The sequence below is a fragment of the Dermacentor andersoni genome, chromosome 8 (assembly GCF_023375885.2).
Source record: "Dermacentor andersoni chromosome 8, qqDerAnde1_hic_scaffold, whole genome shotgun sequence".
Classification (NCBI taxonomy): Eukaryota; Metazoa; Arthropoda; class Arachnida; order Ixodida; family Ixodidae; genus Dermacentor; species Dermacentor andersoni.
In genome coordinates this window covers 80,569,275-80,592,170 of record NC_092821.1, presented here as the reverse complement: position 1 = coordinate 80,592,170, position 22,896 = coordinate 80,569,275, and the positions used below count along the sequence as shown (strand labels likewise).

At 47.8% G+C, this 22,896-nt stretch overlaps 1 protein-coding gene across 1 annotated transcript in view; it reads right to left on the bottom strand.

The window, feature by feature from the left end:
- The window catches only part of LOC126538691 (cytochrome P450 3A19-like), a 54,076-nt gene extending 34,138 nt beyond the window's left edge, over positions 1–19,938 (bottom strand). Inside the window, exons 1-2 of the mRNA XM_050185410.3 lie at positions 19,801–19,938; positions 13,525–13,768 (exon numbers count right to left, since the gene is read on the bottom strand). Coding sequence (XP_050041367.3) covers positions 13,525–13,768; positions 19,801–19,938 — 382 coding nt within the window. The remainder of the gene's footprint in view (positions 1–13,524; positions 13,769–19,800) is intronic.
- Positions 19,939–22,896: the final 2,958 nt, after the last annotated feature.

Below are 22,896 nucleotides of genomic sequence, written 5' to 3'. Positions count from 1 at the left end.
CCAACAGCCGGTGACCCTTACATCAATGAACATCTCTGCTTATCTGTGTGTGTGCTGGTAAAGCCCTTGGCGTAAAAGCTATATGCTTGTTGCCATACCAGTAATCTCCGCGCTATACAAGTTGGATGGTCTCAGTTTACCTCCGTGGGGGATGTCTTCTACAGTCACGTAGTGAGGTACAACTTGAACTCACTTCAGTTGAACGAATGCCTCGACGTCCCATATGCTAACTATTATGCTTTCCTGGTTGGGGTGGCTGACAGTTTTACATGTGACACGTGCGGCTGTGTGTGCCGAGGCATTCACACGCAGGGGCAAGATATGTGTCAAATTCTTGAAAGACGGGAACTACATTACACTATCAAAACAAAAAAACCTCCCGAGGACTACTTACAGACGAAGTACGAACATTACACTTACTTACAGACGAAGTAGGATGCTATTCGCGTTGCTAAAGTTTCTGGGGTCCACGGGCCAACATACGAGACATTCACAAGGCTGCCTGCTGCCGTTGGTTATACAGCTGCATCGAGTACCAGGTTTACTTCGCCTGTGCTACTGCCTCTATCCTTTTCTATACCCTTACTCCCGGGAATGGTAGTGAAGCTGAGTTCTGGTTAACCTGCCTGCATTTCTATACACCCTTCATCTAGTGCAGACCCAGCAGCCTAGCAGTCCTGTCCACAAAGTCACGAAGACACCCAGACACGTTCGGCACCATTGGCGAGGGCGGAAGCCGCCAGGGAACTTCGTCTGCGTGCGCTGCAGAAGTTACAAGCTTTATTGAGTTCTTTAAGTGCCCTCAGTGGTCGATTGCATGAGCTGCACCCCTTGCTACGGCTACAACTGTCACCTAGCTTTTCTTGCGGGACAACAACCTTGATTTGCCACTTGCTGCTCGATGGGGCGTTCAGGAACGCTTGTCGCTATCGTATCGGAATGATCGAGAGCCCGATGCGCGACTCCTGTAGGTGCGAAGAAACCATCGAGGACCTATTGTGTATCTGTCCTCGCTCCGACGGACAGCGTTTCTCCCTTCGGACAACATTAAACTTGCTGGACTCGAGACCGTACTGTGAGTCAAAGATACTCGGGTCATGGCCGCATTAGTCACTGGAAGAAGAAATCATTCGTGTACTAGTACAGAACCTGGAGTGCACCGGCTTAAGCGAGCGCTTATAGTGCCGCTGTGCCTACCCTTTTCCTTACCCTCATTGTGGCGTAGCAAACAGGACACTCGTCTGGTTGACCTCTGTGCCTGTACTCTCCTTTCTTTCTCTTTCTTTTTCTTGCTCTCTTGCCTACTCTTGACAATAGGAGCAACCCCAGAGTGGCAACGCTGACAGAAGCGTATGGTTTTACCGTTTTGCTTGAGTTCTGCTGAACGAACGTTCGTTCGAGGGAAATGTTTGTTGAACACTCGTGAAGGGTCCATAAAGTGAAGTTTAATATAAAGAAATTCTTCTGTTGACTCACTCGATGCTGGGTCATCTGTGAACGCTTACTGCTCTGATCACTTTTAATAAATAAATAAATAAATAAATAAATAAATAAATAAATAAATAAATAAATAAATGAATAAATAAATAAATAAATAAATAGAAAGGCCGGGTTGTTGGCAGTTATCAGCACTTGCCTTCAATTTTTCCGTTGTTCTTCCTATCTTCTTTTTCGGAGTTTAGCAGCAACTGAAGTACGTCCTCCTTGGTGGGCTGTTAGCACGATTGATGTCGAGCACATTTGAAGTGTAGAAAATGCTTTGTTGTAACGAAGCTTACTTTATAACGGAGAAAGGACGCGCAGTGGTAATGGTATGAATAGTGAATGGGGTTTATCTTTAACACGAAGTCATGGTCTAGTTATAATAGTTACAGAACACCAGCAAAGTTATGCATTTTCGACTGCGAAGTTCTCATTGGAAATTCTAGAGACAAAAAGGCTAAAATATTCTACTGAAGCAATAATATGTAACACAACATTACAACTGCTTCAATAGCGTACAAGACATCTGTAGGGTCTCCACATCCTGTGCACAAGTATTACATGTCAGTAAAAACTGTTGTGCCATCTATTTCCTATAGGAGAAAGATAAAGAGAGAAAGAAATGTTCCAATTTATTCGTCTTTCATCATGTGTTTTTGCAGCTAGGTCAGGGTGGAGGAGACACCTTTCTTAAATATATGGTGAACATATACGGGGTACCAGCAAGTGCTGAAGCGAGCACAAGTAAAAGGAACGGACAGGACAACGCTGGTCCGTTGGTGCGTGGTTAACGTATAAGGTTTGTTGCTGGAACCCCTTATACGTTAGCCATGTACCAACTGGCCAGGAAAACCCCACTATTAACTGATTAAATATAACTGGCCCATCTAAAACGTTTAATTTGGAAATGCAAGCAAACATTACCAATGAGTTTATGGCATGAAGACGGGAGTGCCTGACGACTTCCTTGCCGAAAACGGCGTCCGTTAGGAACGCTCGGTGAGTTTTGCAGGAAAAGGCATTTATTGGGGCTGCGCTAAATGTTCAGCTTTCTGTTACGAACCGGAAAATTATTGCTATATCATGTGCATTCGTTTAGGGAATTCTACATTTTAAGGTGTCGATAGTTCGTTTCTGCTCCAAGATAAGGTGTCACATCCAAATATAACATATATAAAAGAGAAAAACCTATGCAGGCGGTGACTTGCGAATCGTTTTTCCGCCGGAAAGCAGTGGTTTGTGACGCTGACGAGCTTACGAGCTGACGAGTTGGACGATATTACTTTGTTCATTCATTAGATAGGCAATTGTCGCCAATAGAGAGCTATTATTTCGGCAGTCGTCATTTTTGCTTCAAACGTACGCTGCTGTAGTATTACACTCCACTGCTTGAACCAACGCGGCAATGTACGTGTATCTGTTTTCTCTGTCAGTCCATGGTCGTGCAGTTATGAAACAATGTAAACACCCGTTTCCTCTAAAAATGGCCGAATATCAGCTTTTGTGAGGGTGAATCGAATGGGAATCGAATACAGATAGTAAATATCGAATTGAATATTGAATAGGAATAGCAACATTTCTTCCCGTATAATTAGGTACCACATTCGTATAGATTAGTTAAAGAAATATAGCTCTATCAGTAAAAATTCGGATCAGTTTTAAACCCATGATCCTCAACTGTCATTAACATTGAACCAATAGTCTCTCCATTCAGTATAACCTGATTGTAAGCAAACTTAAACTTTCCGGGTATATGTGACTGCTGAATAAATGGTTACGAAAAAAAAAAAGATATCTCATGTTGTCACAAGAAAGAAAAACGGCGCTTTATAAATTATGTACCATTAGCACCTGTAAAAGGGCCTGTTTAAATGATAACATTAGCAGTAGTAGAAATATATATGAGGCTGCCACATGTCTAGATTGCCAAAAACACTAAATAATAGTGTACAACCTCAATTCACAGGTTGCCATGTACGGTGGCTTCCACATTTTTGGTTGTTTCACTTCTGATAAACTGTGATGCTATGCTTAGTAGGCAGAGAAGTGTAGTTAGAGTTAATAATGGGTTGCTGCGAAATATCTAGTTTGTTTTATTAGTAGAAAATACTGAATAGGTTGTTATCGAATATAGATCGAAATAATCGGTGTGCAATATTCGATTCGCATTCCAAACTTAGAATATTCACGCACCCCTAAAGTTTGCCGAATAAGCTCTGGGCCACGTTGATAATTCAGTTTGTTCACAAATATGGAGCATTCATTGTTTAATTCAATGTGATTGGATTGGATGGTTGTCTTTCTTGAATATTCGTATTAGCCTCAATTAGCGAAATACGATGTTTACTTACAAAGGCCAAACGGCAATTTACTATGACGAAATACGATGTAATTATTTGCTATTCCTGGTAGCCATGATTACAATTTCTGCTTATAAACAAATGCTATATCTGAGAAGCTGATGCAATTTTTTTCACCGACGTGATACCAATGTGTACTACTGTAACGACATCTGGTTTGTTCGCGGGGGTTCTCCTCTCTGTATGTGGACGCATGAGACACACAGCAGCTCTTAATATATTACAGTATCTATCGAGCAGCGGCTAGGCTAAACTGAAGGATATAAGCATTAAGTTAGTTAAGCGAGAGAAAAACGAAATTGCCCCTTACCAGTTGCCACGCTAGACCAACATGGTTGATGAGGGCCACGCGAAAGTGCATGTGATGTGTAGTATATATATTGTTTATCGAGCTGGGATATCTGGTATAAACGTTCACACCCTATGAAGCAATACGTCGATACAGCGAAGAAGAAACTGCAGAGTGGCTTTTCAGTTTTGCACTAGCCACTTCAAATTGGTTTGCTCATTAATGGCAACGTACTTTCATGCCATCCTTATAACTATGGCACAAAGAATGGGTTCACATTCACAGATGAATCCGTGATAACAAGGTTTAGGTGTAGTATACAGAAAGGGCCTTGATAACTTACGTCAGGGTTTTCTCTGCGGTGATTGATTATAGGGAGCATCCTTTCTATCACCTCATCCGAGGGTAGTTGAGTGAAGATGGACTGCACGGCGAAAATAAATTTGTGCAGTAACCGACTGGGAGGGAGGAGATCTGGAAGTAACGAAAAAATAACACAAATAAGGTTTGTGCGCAGTTTCGCATTTCCAAGAAACAATTCCTTGTGTTTCCACTATGTGAATGTTTAACTTTTTAAATTCCTAATATGTAACTTTTAGTGGCCATGTTGTAATTTCAGAATCAACGCCAATTAATATTGAAAACAGTGCGATGGCTTGCCCCCAGCTGTGGAGTTAAGGCGGACACTGATGACGGAAAGACGTCGCAAAAGTGAAAAGTGGTTATGTGGCTGCAGCAGTACCTTATTGCTGGAAACTATGTTCTTTGAACCATTATCGAGAAATAAGTTCCCCAAAGAGGTAGTAAACTGTAGTCCTATTCCACATGTAGCGAACAGCCGTGTCTCGTTTTTGCACTGGCCAGTCGAAGACGACTGCGCGTGCTGTCATTGAGAAAGCGATCGTGCTGTTCGCTGCCGCTAGACTGATCTTGCAGCATTATCACCTTTGCAAATTCATCATCATCAGCCTGATTACGCCCACTGCAGGGCAAAGGCCTCTCCCATACTTCTCCAACAACCCCGGTCATGTGCTAACTGTGGCCATGTTGTTCCTGCAAACTTCTTAATCTCATCCGCCAACCTAACTTTCCGCCGCCCCCCGTTACGCTTCCCTTCTCTTGAAATCCAGTCCGCAACCCTTAATGACCATCGGTTACCTTCCCGCCTGATTACATGTCCTGCCCATGCCCATTTCTTTTTCTTGATTTTAACTAAGATGCCAATTAAGTCCGATTATATTTATTGGAGGTTGCAGGAATCCCTCAAGTCACCGTGGAGCTCCGCACTGGTACGTCGCCCACCTACACCATGACCGACGCCACTAGCGCGCCGCCTACACCGATGTCTGTAGCTGTCACTTCCGCCGGCGTTCTTTCTCAGTGCAACCCGGCCGTCTTCAACGGGACCAGAGAACATGATGCCTAAGACTGGCTGTCCGCCTATGAATATGTAAGCGCTCACAATAAATGGGATGACCAAACAAGCAGCCAGCCCATACCAGCAGCTTTCGCTGCTACCCCATAGCCAGAAGCCTGTCACAACTGATACTGCGGCCATGCAAGCCATCCGTACCCAGATATTTGAAGCACTTCCCCGTTCACCAGCTAGCTTTTGTGACGGCACCGCGTTCCTACGCTGACTACCCGCCTCTATCGCCACCTCCGATGGCACTGATCATCTAAGTTCACACCTCCGTCGCTCAACTACCCTTCCGCGATGGCACGGCCACGCCACCGTCATATTCCGCCCCACTGCCAACACTGTCGGTTTCCCTTGTCTCTCTTCACGACAGTCGCTGCAACTTCTTCGTCAAGTCGACACATGGTGCATGTCAGATCTGTTTCGGCCGTGGAACTGGCGTGCTTCCGTCATCGCAGCATGTCGTCTTACCGTAGCGCCTTCGGTCAATTTTGCTACGTGCCGCCACATGTCGCCTAGACCCGTCGCTGAGATGCCAATCAATCAATCAATCAATCAATCAATCAATCAATCAATCAATCAATCAATCAATCAATCAATCAATCAATCAATCAATCAATCAATCAATCAATCAATCAATCAATCAATCAATCAATCAATCAATCAATCAATCAATCAATCAATCAATTAATTAATTAATCAATCAATCAATCAATCAATCAATCAATCAATCAATCAATCAATCATCTTTATTGATTTCACTGAAAACAGTAGATTACAAAGCTCATCAAAAACTGACAACCACAAAAATTTGATCCCGACCCCCGATGAGAAAGCTGCCACTCTCCTTGTGTCCGTTGACAGTCGCTCTTACCTGTGCGTTTTCGACTGCCTACTGACGAGGAAAACTGAATAGCGTAGTCTCCTGCAGGTAAGAACTTTCATATACCTCAATTTTCTCCTCAATGTGTCTGTGACATCCGTGTCGAGGGAGCAACTGAACAAGAGCTTGTGAATACTGGGTACGCCGTTTCCATCCTCCGTAAAAATCTTTGTCGTAAGCTACAAACGTCGCTGTCTCTCTTTCTGGTATGACACTTTGCACTGATAGCGCGCAGGGTATTCATCCTACAGCTGTCATTCAAGGCGTTTTGTACATCATCGAGGTTTTCGTTCGGCTAAATTGTCTTCGCGTTCACATCCTCAGATGGGACCTCCTGTCATATCATGCTGTCATGATCGATTGTTCTCGTGAGGAAGTAGCTCTTTAGCTATTATGAGACACACCATCGGCTGGCGCCGACCTACACAAGACGTGCCTCCGGAATTGTCAGTGCTTGTGGTCTTGGTTGCTGCAGCGCCAGAGCGAACTCTAATGTTTACGCCATCTAATGTACTTGCTCACGACAAGGACTGCTACTCGCCATCCTCACCATTGCTTCTGGATGCACCTTGATGCCGATATGTATTCTGCAGCGGTACCCAGTGATCAGACTGCATGGTGAGACCTTAGGATTTATACAAGTTGTCATGTGTAATAAAGTTCTCGACGTACAACATGGCGCCACCCATTTACATCTTGACGCCTAACTTCCGTTTCATGAACACCACCTTCAGTCGTTTTCGACTCCGCCATCATCGCAGGCCTTTCGTCATCTTATCGCACCCCATTCCTGCTCTCCTTAATGGGGTTTGGTTCTTCGTTCAACTAAACCAAACATCTTTGGGTGACACGACAAGTGTCTATCATACTACAGACACCGGTTCCCATGCCGTTTCGTGACAGCGTGCCTATCATGTTTCTGCAGAAGATCGCCGAGTTTTCACAGAGCAAGTGAACGACAGGCTCCAGGGCGACGTCATTCAGCCTTCCGAAAACCCTTGGTCGTCTTATGTTGTCCTACTGAGGAAAAAAAAGATGGGGCCCTATAGCGTAAAACTATTCCCATATGTTTCTATTCCAATCTCCTGACGTCAAATTTGCGTAACCGCCAACGCAAGCACCGGGCGGTCACCCGCAGGGTTGTCTGAACAGACCAATCAAACGCTCTCCTCGTTCATAGGAGGTCACTTTTGTTTGCTTGAAAAACGAATAACATTGCCTACACTGAGCGGCTTGTCGTATCTAATCGGCTGACAAGAGGCGAGGAGAACGCTCAAGTGGAGAGGGATTCGATGGGGCCGAGCCACTGCACTGAAAGTCGATAACCGGATCAACAGGGTGGGTCCGGCTTCTACGATTGGTCGGCTTTCCCTTACTTTGCTTGCGGTGGCTGGTCGAAAATCGCGGCGGCATGCAACGGAAACTCAAGAATGACGCTAAAACGGACCCTCAGCAAAGAAAAGTTTGCAGAATGAGGGGGTAAACGTGCCGAAAGTGCTCGAAAACGTTACAAAGCCACGCAAAAAGTTTTATTATACGCAGATACACCCATGCGCTCCGGCAGGTGCGAGTAGCCAGCGTCTGGGCGATCGGCGTCAGCCATCTTCTATTCCTTTCGGAACGGGGCAGCCTGCGGCTATTCCGAAGGAAATTCAGTTTTGTTCGGCATATTAATGCATCTTTATCGCGTACACGTCACTTTGACGCGGTGAGTTCTTGCGGTTTTGTGACGTCGCGTGACAGGCAGGTGAAGTGGGTGCAGCCCGAAAACTTTTTACCAATAGCCGAGGACTAATGGCGAAAAGGGGTCTAATCAGAAATAACTGTTTTTCTTTTTTCTGTCAAATCATACATAATCAGTGTGTACACATCATATCAGATGGGGAGGTATCGCGGTTTTCGTGACGTCGCGTGACACACAGGTGAGGTGGGGGTGGTCGAAAAAAGTTTTTGACCAATCGTGTAGGGCTGATAGCAGAATTGGAATAGAAAAGTTTGGAATAGTTTTACGTTAGAGCGCCCATGGATGCGTTCAATTTCGTCAATTATCGCTGTATAAACAAGATTACAGGAAAAGGACGTTTACCCACTGCCCCGGATCGACAACTTTCTTGATTTGATCCCTCATGGAGAAGGATTGTTAAGCCATCGTTTGGGCATTGAGCAAGCTTTCGTTTTACCTCTACGGTTCTTCTTTAGGCATCATCACTGACAATCACGCTTTATCTAGGCTGTTCTTGAAAAAGCCGTCGGGCCGCCTCAGCCGTTGGGCGCTTCACCTCCAGGAATATGACATTCGTGTCGCATGCCGTTCCGGTCAAAAGGAACCTGGCACTGATGCTTTCTCCCTCTCGCCGATGGTACCTGATGTGGCCTCTTTATCACTTTACGACCCCACCCCCGTCAATACTCACCACAATTGATATGCCCCCCGAGAAACGCAACGATTCTACGTGTTTGCCCGGCTGTTCGATTACCTTGCCCCTCATCTGTGTTTCTTTCAACGCGGACGCTACGCGGTCAAGCAGCACACTTTGCCATGTGAGGCATTCTCTACCACCACAACAAATTTTTGGAAGGTCGTAAATGGCTTTTGGCAATTGATCGCCACATACGCTACGAAATCTGCTTGCTCTTTGATGTCGGTGTCCCTGTGCCCGCGCAGGAGTTCTAGAAGAGTACAGAAGGCTTCGTCAGTGATATTACTGGAGCGGAATGTACCGGTTCGTCCATCAGTACGTTCGATCTTGCGCCGCCTGTCACCAAAGTGAAACCCCTCGATCGCGCTCTACTGGGGCACTACGGCCACTACCGTGCCTGGCACAACTGTTCGACCATGACAGCATCAACCTCTATGGCCGGCTTCCACCAGCGGATATGAAAACCGCTGAAATATGGTTCGCGGCGATTGTCTGACGCGCTGCGCCCTGGCTACGGCCCTTCTCGCAGCGAGCGCACGTGACGTTTCAATGCTGGTTCTTTGGAACTTCATACTTCGCCACGGTGCTCCTCGAGAGCTATTCAGCGATATTAGTCGTGCCTTCTTGTACGAAGGAATACAATTGCTCCTTCCTGAGTGCCGACATTATTCAACGGAAATTGACCGCATGCCTCCCACAAACGAATGGTTTCACGGAGGCGTTAAATTGCACACTCGACAAGTTTAGAATGTGCGTCCCATTCGACCACACCAGGTGGGACACCATGCACCAGTTGGTTGCATTGGCAGCCGTGGACTAGCTGTAGAGCGCCCACTTCGGTTGCAGGAGGCTGCGGGTTCGCTTCCCACCGTGGCCGGGTACCCGCTGGCTCAAATGGGCACACGTGCGCTCCGGCCTGGCCTTTGGCTTCATTTAGGCGTGATACGCCTGGGAAAGGAGCGTACGCCCTAAACTCATGTCGAAACCCCCGTGAGTGCCAAAAAAGTGGTGTTGTGGTATCCCACGACGCAAGCGTCCAGGGTTGAATGGAGAGCACCCCCGGCTGCTGTGCTGAAGAAGCAGGATTCAAAACCAAGTATATGATCAATTTGGGGGACAGAGTACGCGGAAATGCGTACATAGGTGACGCTCTTCAACGATGTTCGTTCACGCTGACATGGGTCACTCTAGGTGCGGGACTAGTTAGGTACCATTGTTCGAAGAAAATTTTTCACGCCAATTTGGAGCCCTCGCAATGCGCGCTAGGTCAGTGCTGTTCTTCAATGAACGTTGATGCTAACTAGAGTTAATGGGTCTGTGCCAGGTGGCGAGTGCGCTCTTTAGTGAGCGCCTTTGACGTGCCACTTATAATCGGTCACTTCACGATGACCAGAGTACCCCGTGAATTTCTTCCATATTTAGCGAAGTAGAGCCCACGTCATAAGGGTTCCTCAAGGACAGCATTTCTGACGCCTTCGCAGGCTGCTCCACAAGTGCACTCGGTATCATCATCATCATCAGCCTGGTTACGCCCACTGCAGGGCAAAGGCCTCTCCCATACTTCTCCAACAACCCCGGTCATGTACTAATTGTGGCCATGCCGTCCCTGCAAACTTCTTAATCTCATCCGCCCACCTAACTTTCTGCCGCCCCCTGCTACGCTTCCCTTCCCTTGGGATCCAGTCCGTAACCCTTAATGACCATCGGTTATCTTCCCTCCTCATTACATGTCCTGCCCATGCCCATTTCTTTTTCTTGATTTCAACTAAGATGTCATTAACTCGCGTTTGTTCCCTCACCCAATCTGCTCTTTTCTTATCCCTTAACGTTACACCTATCATTCTTCTTTCCATAGCTCGTTGCGTCGTCCTCAATTTGAGTAGAACCCTTTTCGTAAGCCTCCAGGTTTCTGCCCCGTAGGTGAGTACTGGTTAGACACAGCTATTATATACTTTTCTCTTGAGGGATAATGGCAACCTGCTGTTCATGATCTGAGAATGCCTGCCAAACGCACCCCAGCCCATTCTTATTCTACTGATTATTTCCGTCTCATGATCCGGATCCGCCGTCACTACCTGCCCTAAGTAGGTGTATTCCCTTACGACTTCCAGTGTCTCGCTGCCTATTGTAAATTGCTGTTCTTTTCCGACACTGTTAAACATTACTTTAGTTTTCTGCAGATTAATTTTTAGACCCACTCTTCTGCTTTGCCTCTCCAGGTCAGTGAGCATGCATTGCAATTGGTCCCCTGAGTTACTAAGCAAGGCAATATCAGCGAATCGCAAGTTACTAAGGTATTCTCCATTAACTTTTATCCCCAATTCTTCCCAATCCAGGTCTCTGAATACCTCCTGTAAACACGCTGTGAATAGCATTGGAGAGATCGTATCTCCCTGCCTGACGCCTTTCTTTATTGGGATTTTGTTGCTTCCTTTATGGAGGACTACGGTGGCTGTGGAGCCGCTATAGATATCTTTCAGTATGTTTACATACGGCTCGTCTACACCCTGATTCCGTAATGCCTCCATGACTGCGGAGGTTTCGACAGAATCAAACGCTTTTTCGTGATCAATGAAAGCTATATATAAGGGTTGGTTATATTCCGCACATTTCTCTATCAGCTGACATATAGTGTGAATATGGTCTATTGTTGAGTAGCCGTTACGGAATCCTGCCTGGTCCTTTGCTTGACAGAAGTCTAAGGTGTTCCTGATTCTATTTGCGATTACCTTAGTAAATAGTTTGTAGGCAACGGACAGTAAGCTGATCGGTCTATAATTTTTCAAGTCTTTGGCGTCTCCTTTCTTATGAATTAGGATTATGTTAGCGTTCTTCCAAGATTCCGGTACGCTCGAGGTCATGAGGCATTGCGTATACAGGGTGGCCAGTTTCTCTAGAACAATCTGTCCACCATACTTCAACAAATGTGCTGTTACCTGATCCTCCCCAGCTGCCTTCCCCCTTTGCATATCTCCCAAGGCTTTCTTTACTTCTTCCGGCGTTACCTTTGGGATATCGAATTCCTCTAGACTATTTTCTCTTCCATTATTGTCGTGGGTGCCACTGGTACTGTATAAACCTCTATAGAACTCCTCAGCCACTTGAACTATCTCATCCATATTAGTAATGATATTGCCGGCTTTGTCTCTTAACACATACATCTGATTCTTGCCAATTCCTTGTTTCTTCTTCACTGTTTTTAGGCTTCCTCCGTTCCTGAGAGCATGTTCAATTCTATCCATATTATACTTCCTTATGTCAGCTGTCTTACGCTTGTTGATTAACTTCGAAAGTTCTGCCAGTTCTATTCTAGCTGTAGGGTTAGAGGCTTTCATACATTGGCGCTTCTTGATCAGATCTTTCGTCTCCTGCGATAGTTTGCTGGTATCCTGCCTAATGGAGTTACCACCGACTTCCATTGCACACTCCTTAATGATGCCCACAAGATTGTCGTTCATTGCTTCAACACTAAGGTCCTCTTCCTGAGTTAAAGCCGAATACCTGTTCTGTAGCTTGATCTGGAATTCCTCTATTTTCCCTCTTACCGCTAACTCATTAATCGGCTTCTTATGTGCCAGTTTCTTCCGTTCCCTCCTCAGGTCTAGGCAAATTCGAGTTCTTACCATCCTGTGGTCACTGCAGCGCACCTTGCCGAGCACGTCCACATCTTGTATGATGCCAGGGTTAGCGCAGAGTATGAAGTCTATTTCATTTCTAGTCTCGCCGTTCAGGCTCCTCCACGTCCACTTTCGGCTATCCCGCTTGCGGAAGAAGGTATTCATTATCCTCATATTATTCTGTTCCGCAAACTCTACCAATAACTCTCCCCTGCTATTCCTAGTGCCTATGCCATATTCCCCCACTGCCTTGTCTCCAGCCTGCTTCTTGCCTACCTTGGCATTAAAGTCGCCAATTAGTATGGTGTATTTAGTTTTCACCCTACCCATCGCCGATTCCACGTCTTCATAGAAGCTTTCGACTTCCTGGTCATCATGACTGGATGTAGGGGCGTAGACCTGTACAATCTTCATTTTGTACCTCTTATTAAGTTTCTGCACTCGGTATGAACCGTTTTGAATGAACGTCTCCCATGCCAGTGTTTTAGCGAGCTCTATCATGAATGCACCAGGCATCGGCCACTCTTCAATGAACCTGTAGCCATCTTGGCTCACTGAGGATGCTACAATGGGCGTGCCGCAAGCGAGGAAACCAATTCTAGGCGTTTGCACGCGTCGGTGCGCCAGGATCTTACTCACAGAGGCCACGAGCGGACTTCTCAGCAGCGCCGCCAGATAATGCGTCGAGCCCGGTTGCCTGATGACGCGTTTCCAAGCGTTCGCGTGCAACGGCGTGCCACGTATTTCGGAGGTCACGCGTAAGCTTAGCGGCGGCTTTGCTAGATGGCGCCTAGTGTCCTTAGTGAAGCGCGAAATAGTAGTCCCTCTGGAATAAGCGCCTCAAACATAGCTCGTTTCGAGGGTGGCCATAAGTTGTGCCACTGCATTGATTCTATGCTAAACGAATTACCATCGACAGCCTTCTTCAGATGAGTTCTACGCATTTGTAACCTTTTCTTTGTACGGACGTGAGTCCTCGTGCCGAGTTTCCCTCTTACGGGTCTCAGGAGGACTTAACGTGGCTAATATTTGCTCCTCTGACAAACCACTCACTTAGATAGAAAAGCTTGCTGCCTCCGAACTGGCCTACGCTTTTGCGCGCTGCCTTGTATAGGGCCAGCGAAGAGGCGTCGCCCCGCTGTACGTTCGTGCGAGCGCCGGCGAAGAACTGCAGACCGAAGTCAGTGCCCATGATGCAGAATGGCTCGAACACCTCGATGCAGCCGTCTGAGCCTGCGAGCTTGCGGTCCATCGCCCGGAAACACTCTTCGACGCATTCTTGCACCAGAGGCACGGCCTAGAAAACAGTCGAAACATGATACAAGGTGACCACTTATTATTGATGCAAACCTAGAATAGTAGGCCACCGGTATGCTGGATTTCTCTAGATACATAAGAAATAAGCACCCATGAAAGAGAAATCTGAAAAATGTACACACAAAAACAAGCAAACAAACAAGAACACAAACAAGGGAACAGCATATGCGGGAAGGAAGAAGATCAATGAACGAAAGCCGCCAATGACACGTACGCTATGACGGCCGCGTACGCTATGACGGCCGCGTACGCTATGCATTCTCAGAGAAGGAGATTTATCCAATGCAAGTCAATGTCCTATCGCAGTGCAGAATGCCCGTAGAACAGTATAGTCGATACCAGAAAATCCAGGGTACTATGAAAAAGAGAATCTAGAACAAAAACAAAAGCGAAAGGAACTTAGTACGCAGTGCAGCCATCGGTCAGTATGTGCGTATTATTAAAACGATATGACCCGTGTATAGTTTTAGTTTTCTCATGCATTACTTGTATACGCTCCAAGAACATATCACTTAGACAACCGCTATCAGCGTCTCAGAAATGCTAGCTCTTTGTCACATAGGAAAATAGACGTGCTCACACATGTGCTTATCGCTCTGCTTATCTTTGCATCTTGAGTTACCCTCTTTTTGCTTCTTTCTACGACAAAAGATTTAACATGGAACTGCTTGTGCGTTTTGGACTCGCAGGAAAGGATGTGATCAGCAAGTATTACCCACGCCCGTGTGTGATATTGTGGGCACGTTCGGCCAGGCACGCGTTTAAATATGTACCGGTCTCTCCGAAAGATTGGTTTCTGCATGAGAAGGAAATCTGGTAAACGACACCTTCATCGCACGTGACGCAAGTTGGTGATGTCTGACCATGCATCCTCGGACTTTGTTGTTGCCAGCCTTTCCTATCTTGCGCAATGTAGTAAGTTTCTTCGGGGCCGAGAACACAACGGTTGCATTCAGCCTTTATCCAATTCGTTTCAGGTTTAAGATTGGAAAGCGTATGCAATGCAACAAAATGCTTCAATTCACCCGGCAACGGATTCGGATGACACTGAATTTCTGATTTTGGTTTCCTGAGAAGCATCTCGGCAACATACACTTGAACATGATTGGGGTAACCAGCATTAGTCGGCCTCTTCGACTGCTGCTAAAATTCACTCATCTTGTGTGGTCATAATTTTCGGAAAGAATTTGGGAAGCAAATGCTGACAATAGCATTTCTTATAAGTTTTGAGTGCGCAGAAGGATATGGTAGCACACCGTTATGACTTTGTGGCTGGTAGGCCCAGCAAATGCGATTAGCGTGAAAGGTAAACTTCAGGTCTGAAAATCTGATGGAATTATTACTGGGCAATTCACTTGTTAGAACAAGCGCACTAAACCACCCTTTGCTGATGGTAGCATTGCTGAGATTCGACTCAAGACTGCCGGTGTTACCATTGACAAGAATCAAAAAGTAATCTACAAGTCTAAAGATTTTAATTACGTGCATGCCCTCGCATTGACTGACAACATTCTAATGAAGTTCCACTAAAAACAGGTTACATAGAATTGGGGCAATGCGCGCCGCCAGAAATCCTTTCGATGCTGATGCAAACATGGGGGTCACATTGCTTAGGTAAAGGCTGTCTTTGTCACATAAAGTAACGTGCCACCATATGCTAAGAATTACTCGCCATATTTTGGAGCGTGTCACTTACTTGAGAGAGAGAGAGAGAGAGAAAACATTTATTTTTCATGAGATTGGCCACTTCCTCGCAGGGTGGAGCCCTTAGTTCAGGGCCCCATTGGCTCGCGCCACTCCGCGTGCCCGCCGGATCAGCCGTCGCTGCTCTTGCGAGTCTGAGCTGATCAGCGCAGTCTCCCAGGAGGAAGGTGAAGGAATAGGGGAGTAGCCCAGAGGGTGTGGGCACTCCCAAGTGGAAGAGGTGAAGATAAAAGAGGCAGGGAAATGAATTAGTTTGAAGCTGTCGCCACGCGACGGCATCTTCTCGATTAAGGGAATTATGTGGTGGAGGGAAATGTCTCCTGGTATCTCTGTAATATTGTAGAGTTTCAGTATAGTTCAGTGGTTCTGTCGGTGCGTCGTCTGGGTTGGACAGCTCTTCCAATGGCGCCCGGTTAGCGAGCTCTCGGGCTACCGCATTAGCGCGTTCATTACCATGGAGAGATGCGTGTCCAGGTGTCCAGACGATACGCACCCTGTGTAACGCTGTGGCGTGAAATGATGTAAGGATTCGGTGTGTGTAGGGTGTAACCCTCCCTTGTGCCAAAGTCCTGCAGGCGGTCTGAGAATCAGTGATCACTGTGATAGCTCCATCCGGCGAAGGCATGGTTGAAGCGTGTACGATGGCTAGGGCGATAGCAGCCTCTTCCGCCGTGCCACTGTCCACAGTGTTGAGCGTGGCCGAAGCCCTCAGAATGTCTGCACTATCTAGTACGACTAGACATAGGGCACGTGTCTGTGGGTAGCGGGCTACGTGGGTGTATAGGACTGGTGTGTTTGATGTGTCATCGTCAAAGTGTCGAGCCAGGGCTTGTGCTCTTGCCTTTCTTCGACCTTTATGACGGTCAGGGTGCATATTCCTGGGAATTGGGGCCACGTGAATTTTGTTGCGAATGCTAAGCGGAAGAAGTGTGCAGTTTTCCTGTTGTGGTTTTCTTGGTGTTTGGTATCCTAGCCGGGATATAATGTGGCACCCTTGCATTGTTCGTTGCCGACGTTGAAATTGGCTGTTAAGATGACCTTCAACTAGTTCGCGGACGGCTTTGTGCACCCTCAGTCGTAGTAGGAGCCGCGTAGACGCATGTTGGGGTAGTCCCAGCGCTGCCTTTAGTACCGTACGGAGGAGGGTGTCCATCTGGTGCATCTCAGTCTGAGTCAGATTATGATAGGGGAGGTGGTAGGTTAATCGGCTAATTATGAGGGCTTGCACAACTCGGAGTACGTCTTTTTCTTTCAGTCCTTGTCGGCGGTTTGAATGCGCTTTATCATGTGCGTTATTTGGGTAAGTTGTTGGCGGAGCACGTGTAGGGTATGTGTGGCCTTCCCGTTGTGTTGTATGTGAAGGCCTAGTACACGTAGTCTGTCTACCCTTGGAATAACGTTGCCATTGAGATGCATTGTGATGGCTGGTGGAATATCGACCTTGTTCCGTTTGTTCAATAGAATCAGGAGCTCCGACTTCTCAGCTGCGCATGTGAGTCCTCCGGCTGTTGAATAATCTTGCACTATATTTACTGCTTCCTGTAGTGCGTCTTGAATGGCGCCGTCTGACCCTGTGGTCACCCAGATTGTAACATCATCGGCGTACAGGGCGTGCTGCACGTTCGGAAGTTTGTCGAGGAGCGGTGGTAGCTTTGCCAACGCCACCTTAAACAGGGTGGGTGAGAGAACTGAACCCTGGGGAGAGAGTGCACTTGCTTGAGAGTGCACAAACCTGATTAACGTACGTATTTCAAAATTGAAAAGGGAAACGTTTTATTTGCTGATATTTGTGCATATTGCTGCTGTTTTTTGTTGGTTTGTTCGGTTTGTTGTCGTTGAAATGCAGACACAATGTAAGGAATGACCTTGATTTTGGAGGGGAGCTTTTCGATTCTAGTTAATGAATTTTTACCGCAAGTACATGGATAAAAGCTCTAAAAAATGCTCGCTAAAACACCCGATGAGTTCTGGAAAGCCACACATCTGAACTCCATGCATATTCATGTGTCTGTTGCCGAGACGCTTCTTCGGACGCTTAAATAAGAAATTCAATGTCATCCGAATTCATTGCTTCGTGAGCGGAAGCATTTTGTTGTATTGCCTTACGTGCATAAGATTTCCCAGAATCTGAAAAGAAATAGGCAACGGGTGAATTCAACGGTCGTGTTCTGGGCCCCGAAGAAACTTGCCACATTGTGCAATATAGGAAAGGCTGACAACAACAAAGTGGGAGCATGCATGGTCAGACATTAGAAACCTTACGTCACGTGAGTTGAAGGTGTCGTGTAGCACATTCACGTGTCATGCAGAAAGCAATATATTGTACAGACTGGTAGATGCTTAAACGAGCGGCTTATCGAACATGCTCGCAATATCCCATACGAGCGTGTATTTTCCATCCACTTTCATTTCCACTAATTTATCATTTCTTTAATTCAATTAGTAAATAGGATTTAATTAACATATGTTATCATTGGTGTCATTGTTTAAGTTGTTGGCTTCTTAAGATGTGAATAACAAAAATCGTCTCCCTCAGTTGTCTCTTTTCTTTTGGTTTATAACACAAAGAGGGTCTTGAATCCGGCAACATTGATGCATACAGGTGGCATGTGTGGGTTTATTGACCTGTTGCCGTCACCCAAAAGGTTCACGCACTCGTGACGCCTGCGGTAGGAAGGATGTTCCACATCAGCCGGCAAGGTTTGTGAGTGGTGACGCTGGCTAACACTCCCAGGGTTGGTTCTTGTAGTAATTAACATAACTACCCAAGAAAGTAGATGGGAAAATGGCGCCGCGGTAGCCCAATTGGTAGAGCATCGCAGGCATAATACCAAGACGTGGGACTGTAACCCACCTGCGGCGAGTTGTTTTTTCATCCACTTTCGTTTCAATTAGTTGCAAATTGCTTTATCATTTAGTAATTGGAAGTAATTTCCCATGTGTAAATGGTCCTTGGTGTCATTGTTTGTTGGCTTCTCATGATATGATTAATAAAAATCGGGAACCGTGGTTAACCCCCTTTTCTTCTGGTTTATATAGGCGGGAGTAAAACTTGCTCATCATATTCTTTCCTGCGAGTCAAAAACGCTCAAGTTGTTCGTTGATAAACATGTTGCCATAGGAAAAAGCAACGATAGGGTAACTCACTCAGCTCATTGAAGCTGAAAAGATAAGCAGAGCAAGACCCACATATGTGAGCACACGTTCTATTTTTTTTTTCAATAAAGAGCTACCGTTCCTGAAACGCTGATACCGTTTGGCTAAGTGATATGTTTTCGGGCGTATAAAAATGATGCACATGAAAAATATGAATTGCTGCAAGTTAGCGCTCGTAGTGTTCGTGTCTTGTTTTTACTGTCTCGTCCTCCGCGCACCACTATTCGTTGCTATTCAAATTATGCGCCATCAAGCTAAAAAAGCTATGCTGCTGAATTCCGTTGCAGACCACCGTGTTTTTCGACCAGCCCCCGCAAGCAAAGCAAGGGAGAGCAGGCCAGCTGCAGACGCCAGCGTGCACCCTCATCAGGTTATCTACTTTCGCTGCGCTATGGCTATGCGCCACTGTAACTATCTCCACTCCAGCTTGCTGCTCACCTCTTGTAAGCCTGCAAGACAACGAAAACGTCTGAAGGTAGGCAATGCTATTCGCTTTCAAAGCAAACAAAAGTTACCTCCCATAATTGAGGAAAGTGTTTGATAGGGTGGTTCAAACAATGCTGCGGGACATGACGCGATAATTGCGTCTGCGGTCAGGTGAATTTGAAGTCAGAAGATTGGAATAAAAACAGATTCAAATATGTTTACGCTAAACGCTCCCGTATCTGTGAAAGAGCTCGCGCTATAGATGACGTTGCCATCTATGCGGGCCGCGTTCAGCGGCTCTTGAGGCAAATATTTTGTCTGTGGAGCGGAAGCAGAGACGCCAAGAGGCACCCAGAAGTGCGGACGCGCCAACATCGGCCCCCGTTTCCTCAAATGTTTTCGGTGCTACACTTCGCGAAAACCCTCGATCATTGTGCAGTATTCGACGCAGTTTGTTGTGGGGATGAAGTCGATACCGGATTTATATCGGTATGTGCTTTTCTGGAACTTTTATATGACTTTGAACTTTTCGCCACGCCAGGCGGAGCTAACCCTAAAAGGTTAACGTCGATGAAGAGCACGTGTTAGGCTTTGGCCTAAATCAAGGGTGGTGGAACATCATGCCCAAAATCGATGGTGGAGGGGAATAGAAATGACTCCCGAAGAAGCAAGGTACCCCGGCTGGACAACCGCAACGGGCAAGAATTAGAAGGCAAGGCAAGAAACCTCTAAGTCGACGCCGAGCCCGGTAAAGCAGGGAGGCGGCAGGGGCGGCCGCCGCACGGCAGCCCCGCGGAACGCGCTGAAGAAGCTAGCCGCAGCCTCAAGGCTCCCGAGACTGCCTCGGGACCATATTTCAGTCATCGCTGGGCCATGGGGTGGTCTCAACGTGAAAAAGATCAGCACTATTAGGGTGGAACAAGCATTGGCTATGGCGGCGGCGCTGTCACCCGACGAGGTTGGCGAAGATATCGTCTGCCCTAATAACGTACAAAACATCTACGTTGTCTCAACACCAGAAAAAAGGAATGCGCATGCTTACGCGATTGTTCAACAGATCCACCTGCGCGAAGGGGTCTTTGATGTGACCGCGTACATGGCCACCTCGGACAGTACGTGCAAGGGTGTTGTGAGGGGAGTCGACGTCGAGTTCAACGACGCTCAGCTCAGGTCAATCATCGTACACCAACGGAACCCCTCCACGTTGGAGGTGCGTCGCATCAAGACCACCACCACGGTTACTGTTCTGTTCGACGAACTGAGGGGGCCGAACTTGGTCATGTGTGGAGCGGGCATGCTGCCCTGCTCTCTATACAAAAGACAAGTTGAAGTGTGCTACGTTTGTGGGGAACTGGGCCGATGTATGTGCGACCCTGAGTGTGAAGAAGTGCAGGGGATGGGGAGCCGCGTCCCCCACTGACAGCCACCAGTGTGAGGCGAAGTGCGGGATATGAGGGAACCTTCACTCAACGGCTGATCGTAAGTGGGAGTAACGCTTGCAAACGCCGCATGTCGTCAGTCAGAGGCGCCGAAGCTGCTGGCGGAAGAAAACTGGCGACGCCAAGAAGGGCGCCAACGTGGCACACGAGGTGAGCCAGGCACTGACGTCAGCGCTACGGAAGACGAGTTCTTCGAGGGGATGCTCCCGCTCGCGCGGCATTTCCCGCTCCTGAGGTCGCTCCCGCTTGTGCGGGCGCTTCGTGCAAAGAGGGCGCTCTCAATCTAGGGGCCGCTTCAAGTCCAAGCTGTGCATCCCAGGAGGACCCACCTGGGGCGACAAAGTGAAACAGACGAAGCCAATAGGCCGGACGCAACACGCCGCCGCACCGGAGAGCGAGCGAGCGCACGATCCCAGGATCGCGCAGTTGATGAACGAAAATGCCAGTCTCAAGGAGGAAATCCAGAGAATGAAGGCTGACCTTCAGGCCTTCCGAAACGGCTGTGCCGTCTAAGCAGCCGCGGCAAGGCATACGTCTATGGAAGAAGAGGCCACAGCAAGGGTGGTCAAGCACAGAGCCATCTCCTCCCAGGGTACGGTTGAAGACGGGAGCGCGGCGGAGGCTTCCATGCAAAGGTCCTTGGACCACATGCAAAAATCCTTTGCCGAGCTGGTACAAAGTAATAAGACTCTTCTACTGAGAGTGCAACTGCTTGAGAACGAGCTTGCCAAGCGATGTGACGTACACTACGGCGAGGCCGCCAGGACGGAGGCGTAGTGCTACAGTGAAATGCTACAAAACAACCAACAGTTGTGGGCTGACGAGCAAGATGGCATCCCAGCCCACCTCCGGTCCAACATGCCCAACCATGGCCAGACCGGATAGTAAGCTCATTGTGTGGCAGTGGAACTGTGCCAGTTTCCGGAAGCGCAGGCCTCAACTGGTGCAGCTCATAAATGTCCGGGAGCTGCAAGAGAGGCCCCACGTCATTTTGCTATAGGAAACGGGAATGGAAACGATTTCCCTCCAGGGGTACCGAGCGATGGCGGAGAACGGGCTCGGCATCGCGATACTTATTGCAAAGAAGTGTGCATTCCAGGTGCACGATCTCCGTCTTGGCAACACCAAGCTGGAAGCGTTGCTTGTCGAGATAATACCCAACAGCTGGCTCAAGAACAGCGTCTACGTTATCAATGTGTACTGCTTTCCTAGGAACAACCGGCAGACCTTCTACAGCCTAACGACCAAGGCATCATCCAAGGCGAGAGGGACGCCACTTGTTATGGCCGGAGATATTAATGTGCCGCACGAAGCCTGGGGCTACGTGAGAAGCATTCCCAAAGGCTGCAGATTCCTGCAGGCAGTGACTAACAGCTCCCTAGAACTGACCCCCATTACCCCACGCGCATAGTATGTTCGGACTCGAGAGACGCCACCTTAGACCTGGCCTTCGTCAAGAATGCGCCGGGAGCGGAGTGGCACAAATTACAAGAGAACCTGGGCAGTGACCACTAAATCGTGGAAATCTCCCTGCCGGTTAGCGCGGCCCCGCAGAGGGCCTTCGAAATAGTCCACTGGGTTGCCTTCCGCAAGAGAAGGAAGCACAACAGCGAAGAATACTAGTCGTTTGCGGACTTCGTACCGAAGCTCAAGTAGGACGTGGTTGCAGTCACCAGGACCGTCGAAACGGACCTCAAGCTCGACCACATTGACGCTCGATTGGCGCACCTGCTCGAAGCCAAGAATTCCCTCACGGCCAGATGGAAGACACAGAAGTTGAATCGCAACCTCCGGAGGAGGATCACGGCCATCAACCGCAAGATCGAATCGCACTGCAAAGAGCTCGGGCAGCAGCTATGGAACGAAGTATGCGCGTCGGTCAACGAACAGATGCGCGCGGGAGGCAAGTGGAACCTCCTCAAGCAGTTACTGGACGACACGCAGTCCAAGAGAAACCATACTCTGGCCATCCATAGGCTGGTCCACAAGTTCAATAGCGAAGGCGCATCTACGAACGAAGTGATGGACGAAGTCGCGCGTAGCTACCTCCCAATCGGGCAGTCCGTGTCAGAAGATTACTCGGCCTCCGGCGGCAAGGGGGACGAGGAGCTCGACGCCTCCTTCTCCGTCTCGGAAGTCAGAGCTGCCCTTCAAAACCTCAACGGAAGATCGGCGCCTGGGCGAGACTGAATCTCGAACAGACTCGTTCAAAATTTGAACTACGTCTCGATCGAACTACTCACCAAAGTAATCAATGAGGTCCCGGAGGCCGGCATCGTACCGGATGCCTGGAAGGAATACACGGTGATCCTAATTCCGAAGCCGGGCAAGACACCAGCCATAGAGTCTGGGACCCATTTCGCTCTCGTCTTGCGTTGGCACG